The following is a 23,004-nucleotide window of genomic DNA, read 5'->3' on the forward strand; positions in this document are numbered from 1 at the left end:
TAATTAAATGTAGGAGTCCTTTTTTTTAAAAAAAAAAAAAAAAAATTTTGGCTCAGATTACTTAATAGAAATAAAATGAATCATTGATAAGGTCGTTCTTGAGTCTTGGGACTTATTTCAGGGCACTACTGGATCACTGTCTGACATTAATGGGTAGTAACTGCATAATGAGCTTATTGTCAGTGCTCTTACAAGCCTGTCAAATAAAAGGAGCTTCCAAGATGTACTTCTTCCAATCTCACAGCTAACTAGAAGGATGATCTCTGTGGTACTGCAAAACTACTCATGCAATACATTTTTTGTTGCACTATGTCAAGCTACTTGTTTAATATAAGTCACCTCAGTTTTCCAGCTGAGCTCAACTAGTATGCTATTTTTGAACCTGTCATTTGAACAGGTAAGGGAAAGTTAAGTTAATAACAATCACAAATAAAACTGTTACTGACCACTAAGTCTTCCTTCTGATGATAATTCTTTGAGTTGAAAGTATTTGTGTGCATTTCCGGATAGCTAGATATGAGATCACAGTTCAGTTTGTGATGGTTAATATGAGAAGCTGTGTTGCTTACTAGATTGTGCTTGTAGCACTTAAAATATCCTGCCCAGGTCTTACCTTGCCTGCTTTGAACTTCCAAGGCTGGAGAAGGAAATAGCTTCAGATGTCAGAGAAACTCTGTCTTTGACAGGAGGAAAGTCAGTAGCGAGTGGGTATAAACCTATTCAAACAGTCTTCTGGAAGCTTTCTTACATGAGCTATGTGACCACCAAACAGATTCCTCTGTGCAGTGAGTGATCCAGGAGCATGCCTGGGGTGTCAGACTCTGACTTTCTTCTACAAGGAATGCCCATGCCACCTCCCTGCTGAACCTGGGAAGTTATCCTGTTCCAGCAGCAGCTCAGGCAGGAAAAGTACAAGGCAGCTGCAAGAAGGCTTTGTACCAGCCTGGAGTAAAATGCCCCTTACCCTGTTGGCTTATGCTTCTTAGTGCATCCTGTCCAGGCACAGTTGTTCCATAGGCCTCTCAGAAGCCATGGTCTTCTGCCACATTACCCATCCAGTTTCTGGCCAGAGAGTGCTCTGCAGTTCACTATGCCCTGCGTGAGAAGCAGAAAGACTGTTGGTAATTCCTAATGGTCTTAACTGGTTATGTTCTGTGCTGTCCCTCTTTACACCTGGCACAGCTTGCCCACCTCTCAGCTGCTTTCATTAGGCACATTTTTTTATCCCTTCATCACCAAGGCAAGTGATTCTTTAAGCAGCATGACAGTGTGAAGACACTTTTAAAGAGGACAGGAAACTCCTCAGTATTGTGATGTTTACCATGTGTACACTGGTGCATAGTGGTGATGTACAAAGTATGAATGTTGAGGGGCACTGATGGTTTGGGAAGAGCTGAAACATCTGGTCAGTGAGGGAGAGAGCAGTTAGCAAAATGCAGCAGAAGCAATGTGAGTAGCAATACAATAAAACACGGAAGTGGTTGGGTTGATGGTGGTGGAGGGTTTTTTGTTTATCACTTCAATTTTAGAAGCTCAACTAGAAAAAAGCTTTTTAAAGTTATGTCACTAATGACCAGCAAAAACACTCCCTAAGTTCAAACAGAGCTTTTGGAGTGTAACACTTGCTTCTCACTGGCAGCAGTACAGTGAGCTAAGTGTCTGCAGGGAGAGGGCTGCATGCCACTTGGCTTCTTGGAAAAAAAAATGCAGAGATGGTTGTTAAAAAATGTGCTGGTGAGGTAGTGAATATCAAGCAGTACTGAGGCTGGGCCTGATCTACGTTGGAAAGTTTCAGCAGCACAATGAGAGTTCTGCTAACAAAATGTTACCCATCTTCCCAAAGGAAGAATGCAGAAGGCTAGATGATAGCTATACCAAAAGTCAAGTAAATGCTGCAAGTAAACTGTACTGTTGTCCATCTTTCCTATTTCCTACTATGGTAGTGCTTATGTATTGACTTGTAACAGCCAAGAGGTTACTAATTTGAAATGTGTGTGACTGCACTTTGTTATACCTTACAGCAGTCAATGCACACTGCTTTTCAAGGGCTCTGTGAATCAGAAATGAAAATTATGTTAAAAATTATGATGTCAAATACATCACAATACAGTGAGTAAAGCTGTCATGTATCTGTTTGGATAGTCATCTCACATGACTTCCTGACATAATTGGTATGTCAAGTGTAAGTCTTATCTTCCATAAAGGTGCTCAAAGGAACGCGTCTAGCAGGATCACTTCTATATTGCAATTGCTTTTCATAAAAACTGAACTTTGTATATATATATATATTAAAACAAATTTACAAGAACAAATTTTTTTTTTTTTTTTTTATTGTTATAAAGCAGAACACATGCTTATAGTGTTATGACAGCAGGGTATGATTCAGCATCACATTGCAACTTTAACAGTTTGAGTTTTGCTTCTGTAATCTCCTTCCTTCTAGCGCCTATATTGTCTCTTCTAGGTGACTTTTCTCTCCCCTTAAAGAAAGCAGTTCAAAATCAGCATATGTATTGCTTTATAACAAAGTCACTGTTTGGGAGTAAACAGGACTGAAAAAGCAGATTCTTGCATGTGGGAGTTCTATAGGTTTCTCTCTAGTTGCTTTTCCTGGCACTGTCACATTCAACTAGTCATGTCCTTTTTTTCCATGTTTTTCATTCATAGTTTCTCCTACAACTAACCTCTTTCCCATTTTCACCCAGCTGAGAAAACAATGCTTGTGTCGTAGCAGGAGGCTGTTAAACAAGTAGCAGAGGTTGAAGAAGTAAACAACTTTAATGCTTTATTAACATCATGGACTTATTAACAGGTTACAAATGTGGCTGTAACTATGCACAGTGTATGTTAGTATTGAGTCATGTCATATTTTTCTGTAAATATGAGGCAATTATTTTTATAGTTTCAGTACTTTAACCTTCAGAGTTCTGGAAGTTCATCAGGAGAAAAAATAAATACTTCAGCCTTTTCTTCTTTTCAGCTGGAGTATTCAGGGTTTGTAGTTCCCCTAACTTTTCAGGGGTTGGAAAGCTTTTTTCTTTCCCCTTTCCTCCTCAACTTGTACACAGAAAACTGAAACAGAGACATCACTAAGGCTGAGAGAACTTCTAACACCTTCAAGTTGTGAGGGGACTCACAAGAATTCAGTTAAGTTAATTTTCTTCCTGTTGCTGTAGGAAATTGAGACGCCTTGCTGCTTGAGACACTGTTATTCAGAATGAATGTACTCCTTTCACTCAGTCTTTTTGCAGTGTGATGTAGCAACAGATATTCCCAGAACACGATGTTAAAACAAGTGTGAAGGAAAATATAGTGTAAGTATGCCTGTGGTACTTATTTTTACCCTGACAGTTTGTTCCAGTTGAATCAAGTGGGAAACTCCTAGATTGATTACAAAGATGCTGTTGTAACCCTACTAGGGCTAGGCTTCTGGTGGCCTATGCTGCATTCTGACTGAATGAATTCAGAGTGTATTTTGGGTAATCAAAACTCCACAGCTTTCAGTGGTTTTGCTGTATCACTGTTTTAACAAATGAAAGGCAGATTCAGTGTCTATCAGGCAAGGGGAAAAAAAACAATTTCAGTCTAGTGAATTTAACAGCCAAGACAGGAAAATATATTGAATAATTTAGAAACCGAGAAAAAATTTCCAGAAGCCTGCATTAGCCTGGTTCAATCTAAACCTTCTTCTTGATGTATCTGTCCATTCCTGAAAAATGTTAGTGAAGAAGTGCTGTTTGTAGTCGATTCTCAGTTTTACTGCTCGGTTATTTTTCCCACAATTTGAACTTGTTTTCTTGGTTTGGCACATGTTTATGGTTTTAAAGCAAAACAAAACCTCCACACTATTGCATTAGGTCTCTCTGTTTCCCAAGATTGTTTGCAGGTTCCCATTTTGTACTGATATCTTTCCGTTCAATCTACGAACTTTAAGAGACCAAGACTTAACAAAGAACTGCTTCAACTATCATTAGTGCTTGCTGTATCAGAGCAGCTGTTTATTACTGTATGTGAAGAGGATGAATGGAGCCTCAGATGAGTGCAAGCCAATTATTTTGATGCAACTATACAAGCATAATAAGATATGTATTGAAACTTCGCCAATATTCATGTGTCCAACACTCAATATAGCAATATTCTTTTTCCAATAGGAGTGCCACCTTCATTGGTCACTCTCGCATCACAGCTCATCTCCTGCTGACCTCCTTCTTTACAGGCCTCATCAGACTTTCTTCTACACACTGAACCACTGCAGTACCTTTGTGATGTGATTATTTGCCCAGGCTCTGGTCTGATTATATGTATAAAAAGAAGCAGTTAAGCCTCAGAGAAAAAAAGGAATTCAGGGAATAACAATTTTACAAGCCTTCTTTTCTTGCCTTTAGTCATTTTAGGGGTTGTGGGTGTAAAGATAACATAGTATCATATTCTACATGAGTAAGCATATTTAAATGAAATGTTTTTTCTTACGCTAAGCCCCTCTGCTTCAAAGTTATGTCTCTGTACTTAATATCCTGGTTAACAGGAACATCCTGACTGATGAAATTCAAGTCAGAATAAGCTATGTCATGCAGACAAAGCAGTATCCACTCCATAGATTTAGCTGACTCTTAAACTACGAGTGTTATTTATTGATTTATTTTCTTAAGTGAGGTATAATTGCATTATGGGAGCATGTTTTAGTGTAGATGTGAGCGAAGATGAACAGGTTTACTTTAAATCAGGGCTTGCCAATGAAGAATGGAGACGCATTGTCTGACAATACTTGGCTCCAAGTCTTTCTTTAAAACTTATATTTTTAACTATTTTAAGATCAGTGAGACTTGATATTTTAAATATTTTTCTATCAAAATTGAAGCTTTGAATTTGTTTTAAATTACTTCTGAAAGCTCCTTAGCTTAGCTGTTTAATGTCCTTTCCTGTAGGAGAATGCAAATCAGGAGTACGCTATGGACTGTGAGGTAGTTGTACTAGACTATATTACTAGGTACTTAAGAGAAGATATGGGATTGGAATGTGTATGTTCAGGAAGCGTTTATAGCCAGAGTAAAAGTGAATTTTTCACCAATATATGCTTTTTGGCTTTTGCTTTCTTCTCCTGGTCAAAATTCATAAAAAAGGCGTGTTTTTCCCTTATGCCAAACTAAGCTGGCTACCAGTCAAATACAGAGGTGGCTGTGTATTAGAAGGGAAAGCTTGTTTTTACGTTACCTCTGAAATAAGTAAGTTTCTGTTTTTCCTCTTTTAGCTCTATATCCCATTTGGAGCTGGAGCAGTGGGGCAGGAGTTGCACTTTCACAGTCCCACTCCATACAGGGAGAAGTGCCAAAGCACTGTTACTCAGTTACTTGACCCCAAAATAATCATCCTGCAGCATGTTTCTGTACAGAACTGGGGTCACTCTTTTAATGTACTCTTTTAATGTGTATATCTAAATCTCATGATTTTCCTAAGGTCACTCTCCAGCCCTGCAACTGTCAGGAGTAAAACCCATGACTCCTGATTCCTGTTGCTACTTCATAACTAGGAAACCCAACTGCCCTCCTACAAATCTTGTAGATGTGACGGGACCTAGCAGTGACTGCAGAGCCCCTGGCACAAACCTGTTTTGCTTTCCTGATCTCTCTCAGGAGCTATGGAGTGGTCACTGTGATTATTCATGGCAACATTTTCCTCAGTAACTGTTATACTGCAATCCCATGAGGATATTGATATCAGTCATCAATATCAAGTAATAGAATAGGTCTCTTCCACGGCATTTCTTTTAAACTTTGTTAAAGAGATTAAAAAGAAGAAAAAGAATGCTGCTACTGTAACCTTCTGAAAATAAACTGGGCTTGGCACAGGAATTACTGATGAATGAATGAAGTTCCTTTTTTTTTTTTTTTTTTCTTTTTTTTTTTTTTCCCCCAAGTGAACTCTTGGTGTCTATTTTCGTTATATTGGAAACAATTTCTGTCAGCCTACCAATTCAAAATAAGGTTAGCAAAACAATGCTAAAAATAGGCAAGGTATAGTACAGCTAAGAAATTGTGAAAGCACTGAGTGAGTTAAAGGCAAATACCACGCCTATAGGGTTACCTATAGGATCTACCCTAAAGGCCATGCTTATATCTATACCTAAAAATAAATGTATGAATAATAACATACAAGCCAAAAGCTCAGAGGCATGCTGGATGTAGGAAAATATAAATATTAGCCTTGTCAAGAAGTTATTATAGCTTTTAAACTTGTTTTCCTCCCCTCTGAGAATAAATAGTTAAAACCACAATCTAACTAGAGACTGAAATGAATAAACTGTATCAAGAAGACAAATGTGTCAGTATCCCCCCAAACTTCTATCATGAGCCCAGAAAATGAGATATAAATTAAAATGATTGAGAAAATGATTTTACTTTGAAATCAGAGGTAACTAAATCAAAATATCAAGGGGCTTGTAGCACTGGATGTTAAACACTTGTTTAGTATTTGTTGTTATTATAGTAAAATGTTATGGTCTTTAGGACACTTTCATGACTTCAAGCTACTCACTTCTTCCTATTAAATTACATGCTCAGTACCCAGAGTTTAGAGTTAGTCAGTATTAGGAGAGAATGCTATCTTTATTCTCAAATGCACAAAACTTTCAGACTCTCCCTTCTCTAGCATTTTAAACCTTTAAACCATTATTTTTTAATAATGAAGGAAGGTAGAGGTTTAGGGATGGATATGCTATTTGTGAACTCCTGGTCTAGGATGTTTTCAGATGCTGCTTGTTGATCCAAGTTTTTTATGCTGCAGGAGAAAATTTACTACATGAAGTTTCTTGAGGTTTTATCTGATAAAATTTCATACTTATTTCAGTTAAGGATAAATATTTAGGCCACATTATTTTGTGAGACTGTTTCCATAGTTTAAAAATTACCATTCCCCTTCCAAATCCCAGAAAATGAAACAACTTTATTTTGAAAATTAAAGTGCATAAATTTTATTGTCTTTTGCAAAGAGAATTCTGAGGAAAGTTTGAATAATGTTGCAGTACTTTTAACCTGTAGTCTGCAAGTTGGGCCTTAAAATTAGCTCAGGTTAATGAGATTAATTTTTGTGTGTGTGTGTGTGTGTGTGTGTTTTCTCATGTAGCAATAAAATAATAAGGTTTGCAAGTAAAAAAACAACAACAACAACAAAACAACCCAAATCCTCTGTTGTAGCTTTCGAAGGTCTTTCTCCTTCCTCCAGCTGATCTGAAGCATAGAGCTGTTGGTTTAGAGAACTCAGTTTAGTTGCTTATTGAAGGCAAAGGGGAGAGCATACTGTGAGTGGGGGTTAGCCAGGACATGCTGTGCAAGGGGACCTTTAAGAGATGCTAAGAAAGGAAAAGGTGTATTTATTGTCTGAGATCTAAAGGTCTCCTTAATTTGCAGTGACAATTTAAGTCACGCAATATCCTGTGTAGTCAGTAAATATTCATTTTGTAGATGAGAATGTTTTTCTGAGGTTGCATGGCTGGTTACCAAAAGACCAAGAGAAGGCTGTTGAACTTTTAACCTTTATGAATGAGTGATCTTTGTGAATTTCAGCATACACACTGAGATAAGGCAATATTTGCCCAACTTTTCTGTGTGATCATCTTCCTTATTCCTTAGGGTGTAAGAAATAAAGAATTCCTGTTACATCACTCACAGCTCTTATTTTCTCATAATTCAAATATGCTCAATTAGGAGGTAGGCCAAGATAAGAAGTAATTAAGTTTGAATAATGAAATTCTCCGAAGCTAAAAGTCTGTGTTTTGAGAAGTCTTCCAGAACTTGGGAGAGGATGGCTGAGGAAGTGTATTGCTATAAGAATGATATTAAAAAATCTGTTTGGGTTGAAACTTTTGTCTTTTTACATATAACCAAGACAGCCTTTTATTAACGACTTAGAATTCTGTTTCCTTGAATCTGCACAGATATTCTTTTGTGGAAATGTCATAATCAGATTTAAGATAGGTTTCAGACCTGAAGCCAAGAATGGGTCTCAGATTCTGGACGCTTAAGTGTGATAGTTATTTAAACCAGAATTTGGAACTTTTTTATTTTGTCTTGAACCTATAATCAGAAGATTGATAAATCCAGGGTGAAAACCCTATTGCTTTAACTGTGTAACATCTGCAAGTTGAAAGCAATGTAGTTCTGGGAATCCATGTAATCCTGATGTAACCTTAAGGCATCACTGCTGAGAGAAGCTTCCTAAAGGAAGGGAGGGGAATTTGGCTGTGAGATCAGTCAGGTGTTGTTTTTATTTATTTATTTATTTATTTTGGAGCATTTCCAAGCTGGTTTTGGAAAGTAATTATCAGAAGTTACTAGTGCTGTTTTGCATACAAATGGCGTCATTGTTAGCTGTCTTCTAGAAGTTTGTATCTGCTACTGCTGAGTAACAGTACTTATTCTCCCACTCATTTCAAACCACATTTTGAGTACTATCATGTAATGATAATAGGAAGTACTATTAAATGATGATAATAGTATTAAATTAATACAAGTAAATAGTAATAATAGGGGGAAAAAAATCTCAAAAAGCTTTTATGAATTAAGTTGATTTTCATTTAAAATGTAAGTTTTATAGAATTGTATGTATACAATAAAACTTAAACATCTGTAAGTTATTCCTTATTATTTTCAGTGCAGTTGAACACAAACCAGTTCACCCTTTTTAATGTTGAAGACAAATGTTGCTATTGGACTATTTGAATCATGGCAAGAATAATCAAATGACTTTCTTCCAAAAGGATGGAGGAAAAAAACTCAGCCAGACGAGCTGATTTGTATATTTTGCCTATCTTCTCCCAGCTCAGCCTCTAGGGGACCTGCAATTTATATTCTGTGTCTTAGCAGTTTTCATCAAGGCTGAAATTTATATTCTGTATCCTGAAACACTTTGCATTTAGGATGAAGCACGGGACATGCCAGAACTGAGGCTCCTCTGTCTGCAGTGTGGCTGGGTTTGATGACCTGTCTTACACTGCTTCTGGTGGCCCTCCTTCCTGAGAGGTGCCTCAGTAGACATGCTCGGTTCTGAACAAACTGCACTTTCCGTGCTATGTGGTGGGCCTACCTACTCACTACCTGTTCAGCCAGATGAGATGAACGGCTTGAAAGCCCATAAAATATTTATGAGGGAGCTGCTACCTTCAGAGCATTTTCTCTGAAAAGTGAAGACCCACTGCTGTGGTGTTTGAGGAGTTCCCTTTAAAGGTGGCAATCCCTATTGGGTGATTGCTCTGTGTAGTTTGTTCCTAGCTGCTGCATTTTTTGCATGCAGACATCTCTTACAGATGTGACATTTGTCTGTGCTATAGTCAGTTCCTAAGGCAGGAAGGTATACACCCATCTTGTTTTAAGTAACTTGATTACAGTAATAATCACAAAAAAAAAGAACTATGTATTTCTGATCTGTAAATCTCTGTAAGTTTTCTATAACGACAATTGTGATAACTACAGTAGGAAGAGCTCATATTTATCCAAGGTTAATAAACTTTTATGAGCACTGCATCAGCTGTACCCCAAGGACAAATCTCCCAGGGAGGAAGCCTTATTGAAAATGCCTGTGACATTGATTTGCACTTGAGCTGGAGATTTGATGCAATGAGTGACAAATTGAGTTGAGTACATTACAAGTATTGTACAGTAAAAGGTCACAAAAAAAAAAAAAAAAAAAAAAAAAAAAAAAAAAAAAAAAAACAAGATTAGAAATATACAACTTTACTTTTGAGGTGCAGATACAATTAATTTTCCAAGATTTTAAAATGATTTTGTTTCTTGCCAGAGATGTGAGCTGCCACTGTTAAAATGACATAGAAGAGGAATTGCTGTTGTAAAATAAAAACACTTTACAGCAGCAAATTTAGGTGTTTTGGGGTTCTTTAGATAGTTGAAGATATATCTCTATTTCGGGCAAAACTTGGACAAATCAAAACTGACTATTGTGAGATTGAATGATATTCTAAAATGTAGATACTGACTTACATTATATAAATATCTTGCTTATTGCAGATATCTACATGACTTAGAAATGTTAAAGATCTGCTGAAAAATGTAACTTCACTGATATTCTGCTGGTTAGCTGCAGTCAGATAATTATTAATAAAATACTGATTTCATGATTTTGCTGTGTTGAAACCTTGCTAACATATACGTGCTTTGAATTATTTTAGGAGATCTATCAGTGGTGTGGCTCTTCGTGCAACAAATATGAGCGCCTGAAGGCCACTCAAGTTGCTATTGGCATTCGGGACAACGAACGAAATGGGAGGTCCAGATTAATTACGGTGGAAGAAGGAAGTGAACCAGATGAACTCATAACGGTATTGTATTGTATATATGCAGTTACTCACACAGCTGTGAATAAGAGTGCTGTTATACTTCAGGAGCTTAACAGGATTGGCTTCAAAACTTATGTTCTGCAAGGAGTCCAGGAGCTCGGAGAGAGTTAAGCTGCAGTACATCAGTTTAGATGACTTCTTGCTACTTTATCCCGTAGTATTAAGATATCGGGCAGAGGAATAAGAGATCATTAACTAAAAATATTCTTCTGAGAACTAAATGTTTGCTTTTTAGCCATAGGGTAACAGAACTAACAGCAGAGCTCATGCCTGAACCAAACTTTCTGCTCTGTGTGAGGAAAAAGCAGCATCAGGGTCAAGCAGCAGATGGAAGTTCTATTTCCAGAATGTCAAAACGTAGCAAACTGCGTGAAGCTTCATAGGGTCAAGTACACTGTGTGGCATCACCACTTCCACTATAAACTGTTATGTACCTGGTCTCTAATAAGTCTAGGGAGTCTCCTCCTCATGTTTAGACTAAAGTTTGACCATATATCTAAAAAACAGAATTCAGATACCTTAACAGAGATGATCAAAGTAAAGTGGAGAAGAACAAAATAAAAAAATTTAAAAAAACAATTTATGGAATTTTCAGATTTTGGAAAACATTAGCAAGTGCTGGTGAGCTGTTCCTGTTGCATGGTAATAACAGCATTGTAACTTGACATTTGAGTGCTAAGTTAAGCTTTTTCATTCATTTTCTGACAAGAAGGAAAAGGTAAACAGGGTCATAAAGCAGTCCTTCAGTAAAATGGAAAATGTTCCAGTAGAATATTATCTCACACTTCAGATTAACTTCAGGAGGTAATGCTGAATGGTTCTTGCTGGTATACCTTTATTTGTGATGGTGTGCATATTCAGTTTTGGCTCATGGAATGTGATTAATATTGGTTTAAGCAGTAAAGGGAGTAGTATATATTTTACATTAGTAACAATGATGAAAAGAACACAGACTGACGATTAGAACCAAAGTCCTGCTCCTTGTTTGCAATGTGTGCTCAGTTTGCAGCCTGCCTGGGCTGGGTGGCACTGCAGGAAAATGCTGTCAAGCACGTTCCCTCTGACCCAGCCCATCTTGAGCTTGCTGCTTGAGGCCTTGCATGGGATTTCTAATAGGCTTATGATGAGTTGGGAGTGTGGATCAAAACAGCTGCACTTTGCACCTTTTATCTGGCTCACATTCAACTGCAGACACAATGTTAGCTCCAGCAAGGACATGGGTGGCTGAGGGCTGCTGCCAACACCCAGTAAGGATGTGTGTGGCCAGGTCATGCTGGCCCCACCCTGGTACCTGCTTGCCAACTGTGTGCAACTTGTTTTGTAGAGCCTTGAGAGTAAGAGCAGGAAAAATGCCAAGGTTGTGTTTTAATCTTGTCACATGTTGTTAGTGTATGAGAATAAATCATTTCACTGCTTGGTCAACAATGTATGAAGAAACTTCAACTTCTCCTTTTGGGAGAAGGCTTGGCTGCCTTGGTTATTTGAAAAATCAAGTGGCTAAAGTGGAGAAATTGCTGCTGCTCCTGCTCAGTAATTGTGACTGCTCCCCGCAGCTGCAGCTGCCCATAGTGAAATTCACTGACTGCCAACTCTGTGCACTGATTCTTACGTGTAAACAGCTGAACAGTTGCTCATTCTGCTGGGCTTTAGGCCTGAATGCTCAAATTGTGTTACAGGAAATTTTTCACCTGCATGGGACTAATCTAAAAATAGGTCTTGGCAATCATGAGTCAGTTTGGTCACTGTAATGTGACCACGTTAGAGTTAGAGCTAATTCCACTTCTTTTTTTCTTTAAACCAAAAAGAACACTAAATATATTACTTTAAAGCTAATTTGGGACCAAATCCTCAGTTTCTAGCCCAGTCAGAAGTTGCCTTGGGCCCTGCTTTGAGACCAAGGCTTGTCCTGACTGCTTGCATTAAAAAGCAGGGATTTCATAGCACTGCATTTGTGTACCAACAGATCACTGAGATAACTGAGTGTGGCCACAATAACAAGTACCTGTGTTGGGGACAAACAGTTTTCTAATTGTTTTTGAAATGCCTGCTTTAGTTCTGTAGAGAGGACAAATTGAGGGAGCTAGATTTAAAAAAAAAATTTCCCATTTACTTTTTCAAACTATTTCCCATAACTCAGCATATGGTGAGTGGGATGAGTGAATGACTGAGGTACTCTATTTCCTTTCTTCAGTAAAGTTATTGTCTGTGTATGGCAAGTGAATGTGAACTGTGCCTGTGCTTTCAGAGCAATGGCAAGCAGGTGAAAGAAGAAATCAGAAATGTCAGAAAGTTTTGTAGTGGGCCAACAAGCTGATACTGCTTGCAGTAATGCAAGGAGCAGCGTTCTGTTCCAAGTCACCCAAGAGAAAGATGGAAGACATGCAGTCCTCCACACATTTCTCACCAACAGCTTGATCTGATATGCTAAGATGGAGTTGAAGAGAAAGTCTTAACGTGTTTGCTTTCATATTTTAGTGTAATGTGAAATATTGCACACCTGAAATATTTTTAGATTGACAGTGTTCTAGCTATATAGCTGCTCTCCCCAGGCATCTCAAGCAACAGTAACAGTTTCTGTGTGGCAGAGCAGAGTAATCTGTAGGGTATAAGAGCCAATTAAAGGATAGGATAAACTGAGTTTTCACTAAACTGAGCATTGATCCTGCAACTTCTACTTAACCATCTGTTCATGAAAGGAGGTTGAAGCGAGGTGGTGGTCAGTCTCTGCTCCCAAGTAACAGTGATAGGAGGGAGAGGTGATATCAAGTTAGGCCAGGGGAGGTTCAGGTTGGATTTAGGAAAAAATTATTCTCAGAAAGAGTAGTGAAGTATTGAAACAGGCTGCCCAGGGAGGTGGTAGAGTCACCATCCCTTGAGGTATTCAAGAACCATGGAGATATGGCACTGAGGAAAATAGTCTAGAGTGGACACAGGCATGGGATGGGGGTTGTGCTAGACAATTGGAGCGATCTTTCCAACATTAATGATTCTGTGATCTCACACTTTGAGGATGGTTCTTGTTTCCTACGTGGTCAAAGCTGTCTGATCCTTTGGGCTGTTTTATTGTTTTCCTACAAAGAATTTCTTTAAAACTGTGGAATTGTTGCAGTTTTTATTGCTGACACTTTTGGTTTTTATTTTATTTTTGTTTTTATTGCTGACACTTTTGGTTTTTATTTTATTTTTGTCATGGCTGAAACAGTGAAACGTGAGAAGCTTCACTGCTGAGGTCTAAACCCACAAGAAAATGAAATTTTGCCTTTAAAAAAAAAAAGAAAAAGAAAAAAAAAAAAAAGAAAAGAATGACTTCTTTGTTTTTATTATTTGTGGTTGTCCTTTGCTTCTTTTTGTTAGAGTTCTATGGGCCTTACATCAGATGCATGTAAACTCAATTTTCATAAAATATTTCTGTAAATATTCACCTAGTTTAAATGTTTTTGAGCCACAGAGGATCCTCTTTGTCCTTTCTGATAACACAGCCTACTTCTCCTTCTTTTCTTTAAAGCTCCTAAGAAATGCTTACTGCTCAGAATTCCTGAATGCTATTGTGTTCAATAATGATAGGATGAGAAGGAATGGCCTTAAGTTGTGCCAGGGGAGGTTCCAGTTGGATTCTATTAGGAAAAACCTACCTGGAAGAGTGGTTGGGCACTGGCACAGTCTGCCCAGGGAGGTGGTGGAGCCACCATTCCTGCGGGTACAAGAAATGTGTAGATGTGGCACTTAGGGACATGGTTTAGTGGCAGTACTGGTAGTAGGTGGATGATTGGATTAGATGATCTTAGAGGTCTTTTAGAACATTAATGGTACTGTGAATGATGATTGTTAGATAGGAGCAGGATTGTTGCAAGGAGCAGGGAGCAATGAGCTCCCCTTATCAGATGCCTGTTCTTTTCCTGGAAGACAGCAAGAGCAGGCTGTGCAGTCACAGCACTGTAAAAACAAGCACTGCTACAGCTGCTCGCCTAACACTTGCATTTCTTCTTGTTCCCTTGTTCTTTATTATATTTGTTTTGTAAACAAAGGAGTGGAGGTGCTGTGGGGGTGAGGGTAGCACAAGAGGAAGAAGAAAGGTTATGACTTCTCTATAAAACAGACAGCAGGTGTTTGCTAGGTATCATATAAGCATTTAATTGCTTATGGCTTCTGTGTGGTTTTACTGACAGGCTGTATGCTATGAATTGAATGTTAAAAAAAAAAAAAAGAAAGAGAAAAATGTTCACAGTTTTTTCAGGGAATTCTGTGCACAAGTACAAAGACTTGGCTGGACAGTGAGATGCACAGAGAAGAGAGACAATAACTAAATTTTAACACCAATATAAAGGCTTAGGAAAGCTGATGGATGGAAAACAGCAACAGCAATGTTACTCAGACCCAGAGACAAATTTGAGTCAAGTTCACATCTCGGAAAGATGAATGCACTTCCTCATGAAGTGGTTGGAATATACGCACATGTCTGCAAAGATAGAATTCGGGTCTTCATCTCTTGAATGCTGATGGAGAGGATATGAACTCAAAATATTCCAGGGAAAGTTAGCGCACATGCATGTGTAACTTTCAAGGCTCCTCCTTTCCCATCTGAAAAATGGAAGCTTAATTTTTACACTGTTATATTAAATTTGTGAGGACTGTGGATGTGAATTTAACGTTCAAAACCCTTGTCCTGCGGGGAGCCAAAAGCAGTGACATAGTTTATGTTCACGTGGCAGAGCATCTCTCCTTCATTAAGGGCACTCCTGATTTTTGCCAGGAGTTTTTTAATTTGCCTAAAATTTGCCCTGGCAGGACTCTGTTGTGCAACCTGCACTCAGACTGCACATGGCTTGGATCTTCCACTGACTTGACTTCAGTATTGCTTAGCAAATTTCCAGGTCATTGCTTGGCCCAGTGTTTTCCCCAGGCCTAAATCAGCAGGGGTTTGCCCTGAAGGGCAGAGGCTGGCCAGGAGGACTCTTCAGGAGTGTTGTGAGTTACCAATCATGATTTTCAAGCTGCAGTTTTCAATCTTGGCTGTCTGAAGGCATATGCTTAAAGGGAACTAAATGGGAGCTGCAGGTGGCATGTACCTCTGAAAGTCAGGTTTGTAATCATGCCTCTGAATGCAAATTTCATTGCCTGCATTGGTAACTTCAGAAAATGTTCAAGAGTATTGCACTGCCTGGCATGAGCTAAATTCTTTATGAACTGCTTCAATAATAAATTGTTGAAAAACTGATTTCTTATGCTAGAAAAGATGCCTCTATACAAGTATTTCAGTGAATAAGTAGAACCAGCATGAATTGCTGCAAGTACTTGCAATTTAATTATAACTTATCTCATTTACATTCTTGTAGGTGGGAAAATTTCTCATATTTGTTTTCTTTTTCTGCAGCTATAGCACTTGCAGGGTTGCCATGTTAGTCAATTACAATTTTATAATTACATGTTAGAATACTAATGGAGTTTGTAACAGCTTTTTTCTTTTGTGTGCTAGGCTATTAAGAAATCTACTGATGAAGAAATGCTATAATTTTCAGTCATTAAATGAGCATAATTAAGAAGACAAGACCAAAGGAAAGAGTTTTTAGCAGTTACTTTCATGTACTTTATAGCATCTGGATATTTCATGGGGAAGAACTGAAAGTTTCTTTACTGCATAAAAATCTCAGAGATATTTGTTCCTGAAATCCAGCATGTACCCAAGAAATAGGCACCTTGAGAAGAAATTTTTTTTTCCTTTTTTTCTTTTCTTTCTTGCAGGGGCCTGTTTAGTATTTCTACTATAACCAATGTGTAACACTGTAGATATAGGTGAACATAGTTACTGCTTTTACTGCAAAGCCGGTTTTTAGGGAAAGGTCTTTTGCTCACATTACTGCTTATGACTTTGATACCACCTGGTTGTAACTGTAAGAACAGAAGACAAGTAAAATCACATGAGAGATTTGAATATTTCAGTAATCAGGTATAGAATATCTGCCTTGAAGAGCAGGAAGTAATACCCCCTTCATTTAACACTTTGGCTACATCACACAAAATTTGAAATGTAGGAACTTGGAAATCAGTGAGTGGAGGGCACCTAAACCATCAGGGTAAATGGTTTCTGGAGTTGAGTAGGCTGTATCTACGGTACATCTATCTAGGGATAGAAATATTCTTGCTTTCTGTTTTTGTGTTCTGACACATATTTAATTTATTTTAAGTGTTAGTAGGAAGCATTAGCAAAACTCTGTCAACGCACTCTGATTTGCTTTCTTAAAAATTAGGGTCAGAGTTTGTGCTCTCTCTCAGATGCAGAAGTTTCATTGTCATTCCAAGACATTCCCCTGGCACAGTTGAGCTATTGGGCTGTATGGAACTGGAAATGCTCACTGTGAATTCAGCAAGTTGGGTACTGGAAAAACATATCAGTGCTCTGGGCAGCTTTTTCCACTTTTTGTCTTGAGTTCTGAGTGCTGAAACGCTTTGCTATGGCTCCCACTGCTCACTGTGATGCTGTGTATCACTGTTGATCCTTTCATCTGCTCTGCCTCTCCAGGGAGTCCTCGTTTTCCAGCAGGGATGCTAGCTGTTGCCTGCACCTTTCTCCCTATTCTGCTGCTTCAAGCTCCTTAGGGAAGTTGCCAGACTCCAATTTTCAGCCTCCAGTTCAGCCTGGCCTGTCGCAGCCTGGAAACCAGCCTGCATGGTGGCATTGCAAAAGATTGCAGTGTGTGCTTAGAGAACAGAAAAGCTGAATGTAAGCAGTGCCTTATGTGCCTGAGGCTTTCCATTAGCATTAGTTACTGATTTATTTCCATTAGCTATTTTCTAGTACACAAGCATACAGTAACTTGTGCAGCACACAGAGCTTTAAGACTGAAGGCTTACAATTCAGGTCTGCAAAGCTGCAAAGACTTCAATGTTCCAAGAAAGCAGCTAAATCTGGCATCTCTTAAGTCAAGGATGTGTGAGGGTCTCTGTGGGTCTCAGTTGTAATGCCTTTGCTGGTATTTGAGGAGGCTTTAACAAAAAAAAAAGTTAAAAAAAAAATGTAGAAAGGATTGGTATAAATGGAAAAAAGATGCAGGGGTAATTACTTACTGTGTTTATAATTACGCTGTGGGTAGGTGGGTGGCTGAACAGCTTAATTTTCAGTGTTCAGTGATGGTAACAAAGAGTTTCCATATTTGTTATTAATGTAGTGTGGATAGAATCATAGAAAAAGGGTTGAAAAAGACCACAGTGACAATCTAGTTTCAATCCCCCGCTATGTGCAGGGTCACCAACCACCAGACCAGGCTGTCTAGAGCCACATCCAGCCTGGCCTTGAATGCCTCCAGGAATGGGGCATCCACAGCCTCCTTGGGCAACCTGTTACAGTGTGTCACCACTCTCTGTGTGAAAAATTTTCACCTAATATCCAACCTAAACCTCCCCTGTCTCAGTTTAAAACCATTCCCCCTTGTCTTACCACTATCCACCCTCATTTGCCCTCCCAGTTTCTCTGTCATGGGTGGGATCACTGTTTATCTTGGAGACATCCAAAAAGCTGGGTGTTTGAAGATGACAGCTGCAAGAGTTTCCCCAGCTCATGCTATGCACTCCCAATCTCGAAGGCCCAGTGGCACAGAGGGCAGTTTGCTTTATCTCTGAGCCAAACATGATTCTCTCCAGACTGATCTCAGTGAGTTCTTGTGAACGTGTTATTTTGTGGCTGTTTCACAGAGTAGAAAACTGATGTTAGAACAGCATTATCACATGAAGTCAAGACTTCATATTCAAATTATTAGAGATATACAAAATTGCAAATACTACATGATAAGCTGCCAAAGCCTAATGCCCTATTTTTACGAGTTAAACACAGAGCTATGAATAAAATTACATTTTGCATTTGAATTTCCTGAGAAAACAGAAACTGGAAAAAAATGTAGGCCATAATTTCTGCATCAAAAGTGCCACGAGCAGCTGATGTGTTTTGCTATTATGCAACATTCTGAATGCATACAAATCAGGTTTAAACCTTAATACCATGAAGTGCTTTTGATAAATTACAGGGTAAAACCAAACAAATGATCAAAATGCCAGAACTGTGTGCTAACAGAAAGCATCCCTGGTGGTTGTCAGCACCTTACAGCATTTTCATCTTACTCTCAATCTTTGTTGGGGCTGGTGGGAGGCCCTCTGCTCTGGGCGAGCATGTAATGACATCTGTTGTTGCTGCAATTGCTGGTGAGAGGCAATTTCAGGCAGAAATTCTGCTGACTTATCTGGGAGCAGTTAAGCGAAAGATGTTTTGTTCTTCTTTAGTTTGATTGAAGTATAATTTTTTGAAAGATTATGTTTGCTCAAATAGATTGAAAGAGCTCTGGGTTACAATATTAAAAACAAACAAACAAACAACAAAAAAAAAAAACGGTGAAAAAAGCATATTCATAACTGACCAATGTCAAAAGTAGTTTTTGTCTGGAGCAGATATCTATTGCAGTCGTCATTTGCTGGCATGACAAACATAAGCCAATGTGATAGAGATGAACTGTGGCCAGTAATGTTAGCAGTGAAGCCCTAAAACCACCTTTGCCCAAAGGTCCCCCTGGGTACACATCTGGACATCCAACTCAAGGGTTGGCCCCTTTATGTCTTCCTCTTTCAGCTGGAATTTTCTCTCTTATTGCTTATTGGAGTAGATACTTGAGATGGTATTTATTTCAGAGAGGCATTCCTTGTAATATTCTTCTTTTGTTTTGAAAGTAAATATAAAAACCCACTTTCTTATCTGCCAGTGAGTTCACACTGTGCCTTTAGTTCAGAGCCATCATTCTGCATGAAAGATTTATTCTCTGTGACCAGTACATGTGTACCTAGAGCTGGTAGTAGCAGATGTATTTACTTATTTCAGAGCATGTAAGAAAGTAATTGACGAGCTACTAAGCCTGATGCTTTCTGAGAGGAGCCTTAAGCTCTGTAAATGTCTCACTTGCTTTTCTTTCTACTGCTCTTAGCGCTTAAAGAGGGGAATTTGAATTTGTTTGAGACCCAAGCTTGGGATCACAGCCACAGCAAATAGTTCAGTTTCAGACCCAGGAACCTAATCCAAATTGTGCAGTGAAATGAAACACAAACACAGCACTCGTGTACACAGGTTAAACTGTATGAAACTGGTTTGCTCTCTTAATTAACCTTCACATGACTTGTTCTTCGGGCATTGTTTTACTCGTTGGATTTTCAGCCTCACTGAGCTCTTTTAAACTTCCTGCTCCCATTTAATCAGTGTCACCTTCTCCAGTTGTGAAGACTGTGTTTACTAAATTCCCTCTTTTGGTGTGTTTATTTAAAATTACCTTGTCTCATTCCTACAGGTTATAACTTTTGTCTGTGATTCCTTCTATCCTTTTTGAGGGTAAGAGTGGAATTTCCATTGTCAGAAGAAACTCTGGCGCTGTATTCTATACTCTTTGAGAGGGTACAGATTTGTGCATAGGAGATGTGCACACAAGGAGATATAATGGGATTATAGTTTTGCAGGCAGGATAGACTACACTGCAATGACTGGAAGATAAGAATGAAGTTGGGCAGTTGAAAAGGAACTGTTGTTTTCTTGGTCTCCCCTGAGATATTCTTGCACTAACCTACCATTGTCTACAAAAAAGTTTAACAAAACTTACAAAACAATGTGAAAAAAAAAGTTTTTAAAAATAATGCAGATTGAGTTTCTATTTTATTCCATCGTCAGCTCCCCTGGCAGATTTAAAATGTAGCATTCATGAACACTTCTCATAAAGCATGTTAAAACTACAGTCAGATGCTCTCATTGAGAGGTGAGCAAGTCTTAGGCTACAGCACTGCCATAACCAGCTTTGGGCCTGCCTTATTCTGAAATAATTGTAGTAGATTTAGCTTTGGGTGGTTGAATGGCCTGACACAGTGTGTGAGAGTACCTGTAATATGCCCGAGTGCTTTTCTCCAGGATACTGCTAAAACTGCAGGAAGTAGTGATGGGGAGAGAATGGGTATTGCTCTGGGATGAAGCAGCAAAAGGTGAGGAAGGGTTTGACAGCCTAATATGTCACTGGCAGATCAGGTGGAGGGATACGAGGAGTCTCTATGGTTCTAAAATCAAGCAAGATTTTAAAGATCCCAAGCCCAGAGAAGGAGGCAGCCATGACACAACTATGCTTTCAAGCCCCCAGTTATGCCTTAGATTATTTCTACTATGTAGAAATACTACTAATAATAAAAATAATAAAATTAAAGAAATGTTTACCAAGTCTTTGTGTGCATCTGTGTATTTTGAAAGTTGTGGTTTGGCGCTGATAAGATGGTTGGAAAGCCCAGGAGTGAATGCAGCTGAGCCATCTTGTGTCCCCAAGAGAGCACTGCTGCTTTGAGATCTGTATATTTGATCTACACATCTGCATGTTAGAGCCCCAAATCTGAGCAGCCCAAGAGAACCAGCTCCAGGCTGTCAGCACACTGGCTCCTGAGACGTGACCCAGTGGGCTGTCTGCACAGGGATAATTGTGTGAGTAAAATTCGGTGTTGCTGACACTGTGTGTGAAACTAACAGTGTATGTAGATAAGGACCATAAGGTTCAGTATCTTTTAAACTGTTGATTTAGTTTCATTTTATCAGGGAACCATGCTGAACTGTTTCAGAAGCCTTTGACTCTGCCTCAGCTGGCATATTCTCTTTTATTTATGATGCATCGCATGAGGGGTGGCTCCATAAAGGTGAAGCACCTGGTACTGCACCTCAGCCAGCCATATGCTTCTGTAGTTACATGACCCAGTTCTAGAGTACCACTTAATAACTCAATAAGCTCTTTGTAGTCTTATTGGTAGCATTTATCAGTTGTCTCCACATCCAGGCAGATATGTGAGTATACATGGACTCAGCCATACTGCAGACATTTCCATTAGAAGGAAGAAAATCAACTTAACTGAGGAGGAATGTCTTTGGGACAAAACTTTTTTTTTTTAGCATAAATTGCTTTCTGTTTAGACATGTTGTTTTTCCTTCTGTTGTTTGTGTCCTCTGACAGTCTATAGAATAAAGCATCTGAAATGGGTGCATGTTGGGAGTGACATAAGTTGTCCCCAGTGTGGTGACTTTGTATTTCAGACTATTGTTTCACAGACAGATTGTGTCTGTTTCACACCATGACTGGTGCCCTCGTCTGCCTCAGGTTATTTCGCCTTTGTCTCATCTCCTGTTTCTGACATGGGCACACAGTATTCCAACAGGGGTTCAGCTGAAGGCTTATTCCAGTGTCAATGCAGGCTGCACAGTCCTCTGTACCAGCAGATCTCTGTACCTGCTGGGAGAAGCAAATCATGGCCCATCCATCTTAGAAATGGTCAAAAAATGCTAGGATCTATGAATAACTGTGACTTCAAATACAAGAAAAGAGGACACCCTTCTCTGTTTGCTCCTGTGCTCCTCTGCAGGAGAATCACAGAACAGATCTTTCAGTGATACTCCTTTCTGATTGCCTGTGCTGTAGCATGGGGCTAGCTTCGGCCAGAGAAGCTGTTGTACAAGCTGCTATTGCAGAACCAGAATTTCCACTGAGATAGTTGTCCCTCTCATCATGCCAGTACTGATGAACTGAAAAGATTTAGAGGGTCTGGTAGTAATTCTAGTTTAGAAAGAAAAAGATGCACATCTTTGGACACCAGTAGGTGAGGCCAGCAATCTGAACTGTGTTGGAGACATTTTTAGAAATGAATTTTTAAATTCTAGAACTTACTTGATTTAGCTGCTGCTAAAGCAGAGTGCTTAGCTCATGCTGTGGGCTGCTTCTGTCATGGTGCTTTCAGAAGCAGCATCAGTGCTTCCTGACCCAGTTTTAAAAAATATTCAGAGTGGCTCTTGCATAGTTGTCAAAGTCTCCTGTGCATGCACAAATTGTAAGACTGGTAGATTTTATATTAATTTAAGAAGCTTACAACAAAGCATAATAACTGTGGTGCAGTGAGTATTCCATATGCATGGCAAGGGAAAGTGCTGACTATAAGTGTCAGAAACCACAAGTTGTGTGTGAATGGGATTTCTGTTTTTACTGGAAGTAGCTAATTAAGCAGAAAAAATAGCGAGTATGGACTTCTGGAAGTTTTATTAATAGGAGTCTTTCACCCATTTAATAGTCACTGAAAGTCCAATCTTATGAAATCCTTAAACCCATTTAGTATGTGCTCAGGCAAAGAAGCATGCCTGTTTGGGCATTTTCTGCCTTTTGCATTACAAAGGCAGGGTTATTCTTGGTGCTCTTCAACTTGAGTGTAGGCTGCTGTTAGTGTGCAAACCTAGGAGGGGAAACATTTTCAGAAGACTTGAGACAGTATGCCACGTCTGCCCATTCTCCTTTAGGTGGTCGTTCACCAGTTGGTGGCACTGCTATGACACTCTGGCCCCACTTGGCCTCACATGAATAAACCTGCAGCCACGTAGTGCATATTCAGGGAAAGCTGAACGATAGCTACTGAAGAGCTCCTAGAGATGCCTTTCTTATACTTTGAGGGAACAACTTTATGAACTACAAGTAAATTATTTTAGATTAAACTGGAGCAATCACACTTAATAAGGCCATGTACTTTACTGGCTTTGCTAGGTTAGAAGACTCCACAGATGGCAAATTTCTATAAAACACTTATGCTACACTTGTTTTCTTTCGTATTCCTTGTGGCTATATGCTTTTTTT

At 39.0% G+C, this 23,004-nt stretch overlaps 1 protein-coding gene across 1 annotated transcript in view; it reads left to right on the plus strand.

Moving 5' to 3' along the window:
* SCIN (scinderin) overlaps positions 1-23,004 on the plus strand; it is a 45,101-nt gene that overhangs the window by 6,547 nt on the left and 15,550 nt on the right. Inside the window, exon 4 of the mRNA XM_048952271.1 lies at positions 10,178-10,327. Coding sequence (XP_048808228.1) covers positions 10,178-10,327 — 150 coding nt within the window. The remainder of the gene's footprint in view (positions 1-10,177; positions 10,328-23,004) is intronic.

This window comes from Lagopus muta, chromosome 7, assembly GCF_023343835.1.
Source record: "Lagopus muta isolate bLagMut1 chromosome 7, bLagMut1 primary, whole genome shotgun sequence".
NCBI lineage: Eukaryota > Metazoa > Chordata > Aves > Galliformes > Phasianidae > Lagopus > Lagopus muta.